The sequence below is a fragment of the Numida meleagris genome, chromosome 3 (assembly GCF_002078875.1).
Source record: "Numida meleagris isolate 19003 breed g44 Domestic line chromosome 3, NumMel1.0, whole genome shotgun sequence".
NCBI lineage: Eukaryota > Metazoa > Chordata > Aves > Galliformes > Numididae > Numida > Numida meleagris.
In genome coordinates, this window is record NC_034411.1 from 67,461,038 (window position 1) to 67,467,875 (window position 6,838).

The 6,838-nt window shown below is 48.1% G+C and overlaps 1 protein-coding gene across 1 annotated transcript in view; it reads left to right on the top strand.

Moving 5' to 3' along the window:
- SEC63 (SEC63 homolog, protein translocation regulator) overlaps positions 6,632-6,838 on the top strand; it is a 55,115-nt gene continuing 54,908 nt past the window's right edge. The window contains exon 1 of the mRNA XM_021390279.1: positions 6,632-6,755. Coding sequence (XP_021245954.1) covers positions 6,632-6,755 — 124 coding nt within the window. The remainder of the gene's footprint in view (positions 6,756-6,838) is intronic.

The following is a 6,838-nucleotide window of genomic DNA, read 5'->3' on the forward strand; positions in this document are numbered from 1 at the left end:
GGAAAAATGAATAAATGTGAAAACAGGTGTTTTTACAGGTCTTTATTTCATATACATTGGCAGACAACAAGGGAAAGAAAGCTTTCAAGCACACTTCCACTGAGCATCAAAGCTGCGATTGTTTGGCCACACGGTTGCCGTTGCAGCTGGAGGCATTTTGTGTTTAGCTGGGCTGTACGTGATGAGCTAGTGTGAGGTAGGATGCACCTCATGCTAATCAATGTCTGGAGGGCTGGCCTGGCCCTTTCCATACAAAAATGTACAGGCGTGTCCCTGTCCCCAGTAGGTTAGGATGAACCCCACTGATTCAAGCATTTACCATGCCTTCTACAGCTACATCCCCACGGTCATTGCTTTAGCTCACTGAGCAGAAGATTGCAATCTGGCACCAGGGGCCATCCTGCTCTTGGTGCTCTGAGTGCACAGAGTGCAACCTCAATGGCTCGTTGCCTCCTTTCTCTGCTGCACTGGGAATGTTCAGGGTCTAGTCCTTGTAGCACCCATCCATGGGCCTGGTGTCCACCAAATTAGTTATGAACTAGCTAACACAGTCTGACTCCCCCAGCCTCTCACAGCTGACAGCTACAAGAGTTCGCTACATTCTGCTTACATAAATTATTTCTTTTGTCTATTTGAAACCAGTCTCCTGCTAGTTTCTTCAAGTTACCCCCATGCTGATATTGCAGTATTTGTGAGTGGCGCTTCTGCTTATGTGTAGTTTCCAAAGCCTTGTAAACCTCAAAGGCGTTCCTTCTCACCACTCCCTCTGCAAGGGTCCCTGCCTGCCCAGTCACTCCTTGTGAGGTGACCATAAGACGATCTCCTCGGTCCTTTCAGTTGTCCTTCCACATGCTTCCTGTATCTCCACTTTCCCCATCAGGTGTACACGCCAATAACCATTCACTGGCACAGGCTGCCCAGACAAGCTGTTGGTGCCCCATCCCTGGAGGCGCTCAAGGCCAGGTTGGATGGGGCCCTGGGCAGCTGAGCTGGGGAGTGGCAGCCCTGCCCACGGCAGGAGACTGAAGATCAGTGATCTTTAAGGTCCCTTCCAACCTAAGCCATTCTTTGATTCACTTTAGCCACAAATATGAGATGTAGATCAGTGTTAAGATCTTTTTTTTGTTTTTGCTATGACTTCTATTTGATATTAACTGCATATTGATCTTCAAGAAAACAATTTTTATCCTTTGCTTTCTAACATTTTGGTCTAAACACAGGAGCTCTTCCCACTTAAAAATAAGCAGAAGACAAAGTGAAGCAGAGATCTGCATTTAATTATAAATCATAAACGAAAGCTGACAAAAACTGCCTGGAAGCCAGCACAAGCCCTTACGAATAACATTCGTATTCGTGCATTCTGCATTCGTGCTTCTGCAACTATTTTCTGGGCAAATCTTGCATTGCTATTAGTCAGACAGCAGTGTCAATGTGAATTTTGCTTGATCACTGGCACCATAATTGAAGAATAAATAAAATGTCAGGGAAAGCCCTTCTTAAACATTCAGACAGCCATGGTGGACAGACCGTAGCGTTGTGCTGTGCTAAGCTGCTGTAACTTGGACCAGGTTTGTAGGGTGGGCCATAATATCACACTTACTGAGCGTTTTCTGAGCAGTATGGGAGTAAACAATATCTCTAATGCAAAATCAGAGGTAAAATGAATTAGGTGATGATAACCCTTTAAAAAGAAAAGGTATTTTGTGAGTTTCTGTGCAAAGGCCACTTGAGCGCTAAGCTTTATAATCAGCTTGGAAAATAGTTTAGCCCACAGGATCTTTGTGACTTACTTCTGTCTTCCCCACTTTACAAGGTCAACTATCAAAACAGATATTGTTTGAAGAATTCCAAATGCAAAGAAGTAAGTACAATTTACAAACCATTTCCCATTTCTAGGGGAAATGCTACTACGTCATTTTTAGGCTATGTTTAATATAATGGCATAAAACTGTTAATTTAAACAAAAAAAAATGGGAAACGCGTAGAAAAAAAAAAGGATAATCCACTTACTGCACCTTTGTTGTGCCTATCCTCATAATACCCCTGAGTCCCAGTTGCTGGATTTAACCACAATGCTTTCCGATTTCCAGAGAAGCAGCAGCAGCACTCCAGCTTTCATCATTAGCATTCCCAATTATAAGCGTTTTGTCCCAGTGCCTTTGCAGCAAAGCCCAAACCTCTGCAAGGGCTGAACCCTCATGGCAGCACTGACGCAGGGGCATGCTCTCTTTGTGAGAACAGGGAGAGGGAAAAACAAAGTGGGAGAGGGAGAGAGGGAGAAGAAAAAAAACAAGCAATGAAGAGACAAGGATGAGAAAAAGAGAAAGTCAGTGAGAACAGAAAGAGAGGAAGAAGAGAAAGAGGAGTTTATCTTCACTGAGAACCCAGAAAGACTGGAGAGGGACCTCCCTTGAGAAACTTGCTACAGTTCAGCATGTTGGACTTCTGTCAGCGGAAACTCCCAACCCTAAACATACTGCTCAGTTCAGTACTCCCATCCCCTCAGTTATCCCTAGCACCCAACAGGAAAGGTGAAAGTAGGCCAAAATGCCGACAAAATTGATTCCTGATATAACTTATTCTATCATTCAATCTTCTTCCAAGGGCAAGACTCCAGAAAATCACAGCCCAGATGAGCTTATGAGATGCATAAACTCCTATCTGCCCACTCTTCAGGTTCTTCTGTCACCATACTTTGTTCAGGAGCTCTAGGTGTGTTTGCTTTTTATTTGTTTTGTTGGCTGGTATTTGTTTGTCTTTATTTTGTTCTACTTCTTTTGGCTGCTACTAATCTATATACAACTGTGATATAGGCTCCCAGCAACTTCCTCTAGTAACTTTTTCCTGAATTTGTCATCTCTCAGTAGGAAATACCACAGAATTCCTGCCATCTGTAACTACAGGTGCGAATTATGGATGCAAACCAGAGTGAAGGTCTGCAGTACTCAGCACACGGCAGGTCTGTACAACAGATCTCCACATTGTTGCCCTCTGGTGCCTCTCCACTGCCTCTCCCATCCCAAATCAGCCTGGCCAAACCCTTGTGCCTAGTCAGGACTGGATCTGTAGAGCTTTTTGTGGAAACCACACCAAAATTTTGTGAAACATACCGAAGAGAATGTGTTACAAGGCTTCCTCTCCCCTCTTCAGAACCAAATCAGGTACATAAGGACATGATAAGAACACTTCTAAAAGAGCTGGGCGAATTGCAAAGGCTCCTGTGTGACACTGCCTGCAGAGCGGAGGTGGCTGCGGGATGAGAAGCCACCAAACACAACTGAGTAGCCCAAAGCAGCTGCGTGCACAGTGCACATCCTGCTGCCCTTCTCACACCTGTAGCTTTTCCACAGCTACAGGTGCTTCTGAAGCTCTTACAAAGAGCTATTTTGTTAGCAATGCCCATTTCAATGAAGTATGTCATACAAATCTGCTATCTTCTCTCCTTCCCACCTAAACACACTAAGAGCATTCTTCCCTTCTTGGTTTAATGACCCAGATATAGTAGATTTATATAATGTCACATTGCATTTTATTGGAAACCAGTATACCCGCAAAACTGGCAAATCGTTTGAAATTCATTACCCTCTTATCAGATTGGTTTGGCAGCGGTGCGAGCTGGAGGGAGTCCCAGAGCAGTGTCGGATTGCCATCTGCCGGCCGTTCCTTGCCTCTGGCAGTTCTGCTCCACGGATTTCATCTGATTTCATCACCCAGAAGTTCAGGAAGGCCGTGACATCTGGGATACAAGTTCCCACCGCTGTAGGCATACCTGCTGAACTGTCATTCCCATTTCACAAGTCATAAAATATTTCATTCAGTTTTGAAACAGTGTATCTGTTGCAACAGAGATGTTCTGGACTTCACCATTCCTACCTGCTGAACCAGTCCCACTGTCATCTTTAGTGCCCAATCAGATCTGGTCTGATTTTGCTTCCATAGAGACTATGTGTAGAACGGTTGCTGTGCAGTTTCAGATATTAGGCTTATAGCTTCCTGCCTTCACACTGCCATTTCTCCTCACTGTCACCAGCCAAACCTGCCAGTAGCTTGGGTCTCTGGCTCAAGTGCTGAGGAATTATGGTAAGACGGAATGCAGGCGGCTGCTTTTAGGAACCTTTCCATGTCAAAAGCATGAAGCCTTGTGCTTGGTAGTGGCAACCAGTAGCTGACCATCTCCCAGGACTGGACACATTGCCAGTGGGTGTGCAAAACTAATGCCGGTGACTGCACAGTCATTCACTGTGTGAATGATCATGCAGGTGACACTGTCCCACAGGTCAGTGGTTACTGAGCCATTACTGTTTGTAGGGAAATTGTGCACACAACAGCACTCAGATTGTGAGGGTCTGTGCTAGAACTGCCTCTGCCTCCCACCTGGGGAGCCTTTCACCATCAGAGCTGGACAGTTCCATACCTGGAGCAGGCTGATGGGAAAAGTAGAGACAGGACGAAGCCTGGAGCAGCCCCCAGGACTCCCTTACTAGATCAGTCAATGCCAAGGCAGCAAAGGAGCAATGTTACCAATAACCAATAGAAAATCAATGGAAAACAATGGCATTAAGAAGCAGTTTCATGACCTGAAACGCGAGTGATGCCCACTTTGCTCCTGACTGGGCTCCTGGGATCAGCTGAACACATTGACTGGAGACCTACACTTATAGATACTGTTCCCTGTGTGGACTGTATGGTGATGTGGTGTGAGCTCACCCACTTCTGGTCCTCCAGCTATGAACAGCCACCAATGTTCCACCTCCAAATGGCTATTTTCGCAAAACCCATGTGAGCTTAGCTGTCTTTGTATGCTCTTCCTCTTTATCTGAGTGAAGCAATGGACTCGGCGGAGGAACAAAGTTGCAGAACAGCATTTCCTCTGCTTACAAAACTAGGCTAAGTATGTATGTAGATTCTTACTCTTCTTGCTGTTTTTTTTTTTTTTTTTTGTTGTTGTTTTTACTGTACAGAAGTATTTCATTGCCTCACTTTGAAAAGTCAGAGACTGGAGTCCTGCACATGGAAGGGAGTGTTCCATCTACTCAGGTACCTTCCAAACCAGCACTTGGAACAGTTGTCCTCACTGCAGAGGGTATCCAAGAGAACACTCAGTCAAAGGTAGTGTGTATAGCAAAAGACAAAAGGAAGTATCCAAAACTTTGACTATAAACTCTAGAAGGATTGAATGGGAAAGGATTATGAAGAGTATCACTGACAAAAACACATATTTTAAACATTTTAATTAACACAAAATCATTTTCCCTGAATAACTAAAGAGATTTATTCCATCTGTGGATTACTATATACCTTTCCTTACAGCTGCCACATCAGCCTTCCCCAACACTGGGGCAACCCTATGTTGCCACTAAGCAACACCTAACACCTCCCTTTCCTGTGCTGCCATCCCAACTTCTGTGTCACCTTTTCACAGAATCACAGAATTGAAGGGGTTGGAAGAGATTTCTGGAGATCATCTAGTCCAGCCCCATGATAAAGCAGGCTGGTCTTGAATATCTCCAGAGAAGGAGACTCCACAGCCTCTCTGGGCAGCCTGTTCCAGTGCTCCGTCACCCTCATAGTAAAGAAGTTCTTCCTCATATTTGTATGGAACTTCCTGTTTTCCAGTTTGTGCTTATTGCCCCTTGTCACATCACTGCACACCACTGTAAAGAGCCTGGTCCTATCCATTTGAGTCCTTTAGATATTTATAAGCATTGATGAGATCCCCTCAGCCTTCTCTTCTCCAGGCTGAACAGCCCCATGTTTCCCAGCCTTTCCTCACAAGGGGGATGCTCCAGGCCCCTCATCATCTTTGTGGCCCTCCACTGACTCTCTCTAGAAGTTCCCCATCTTTCTTCAACTGGAGAGCCCAGAACAGGACACAGCACTCCAGATGTGGCCTCACCAGGGCAGAGTAGAGGGGGATGATCTCCTCCCTTGACCTGCTGGCCACGCAGGTCAGTCCCTAACCAGTACTGATATGCGTGGTTACTCCTCTCCATGTGTAGGACTCTGCACTAGCCCTCGCTGAACCCCATCAGGTTCCTCTCTGCCCATGTCTCCAGCCTGTCCAGACCTCACTGAATGGCAGCACAGCCTTCAGGTGCGTCAGCCACCCCTCCCAGCTTTCTATCATCAGCAAACTTCTGAGGGTGCATTCTATCCCTTAGTCCAGGCGATTTGATGAAGATGTTGAACAAGACCCGGGTTTTCCCATACACTGAATTTACACGTATTGAAACACTGAGGCATCGGTGAGATAGCAGTAGCGGCGACCGAGCCCCTCTCCTCGCTCGCTTCATCGCACGTTCAAGAAGACCCGCTACCCGCCCGCTCCGCGAGACAGACGCGGGGAACGAGGCGCGGGCGCCACCTCGCGGGCAGGAGGAGCCTGGCCGCTATCTGGCCGACGGCTGCCGCCCTCGCTGAAGGCGTGGGGCGGGGCTTGTGGCGGATGCGGCAGCGCGCGGTGCGTGACGTCACAGCGGCTATGGTGGCTGCACAGTGACACGTCTCACGCGCGGCGAGGGGTGGGGGCGCGGCCGTTCTCGCGGGATCGCGCGGCGCCTGCCTCGGCCCCGCGCGAGCCGGCTGGGCGAGAGCGGGGGCCGCCGGGCGGCGGGGGCGGCGGTCGGCGGCCATGGCGGGGCAGCAGTTCCAGTACGACGACAGCGGCAATACCTTCTTCTACTTCCTCACCAGCTTCGTGGGGCTCATCGTCATCCCCGCCACCTACTACCTGTGGCCCCGGGATCAGCACGCCGGTGAGCCCGGCGGCGGAGCGGGCCCCAGGCCTGGGGGCGGAGGGGCGGCGGGGGGCGGCCGGCGCCGCGGCTTGGCTTGGCTC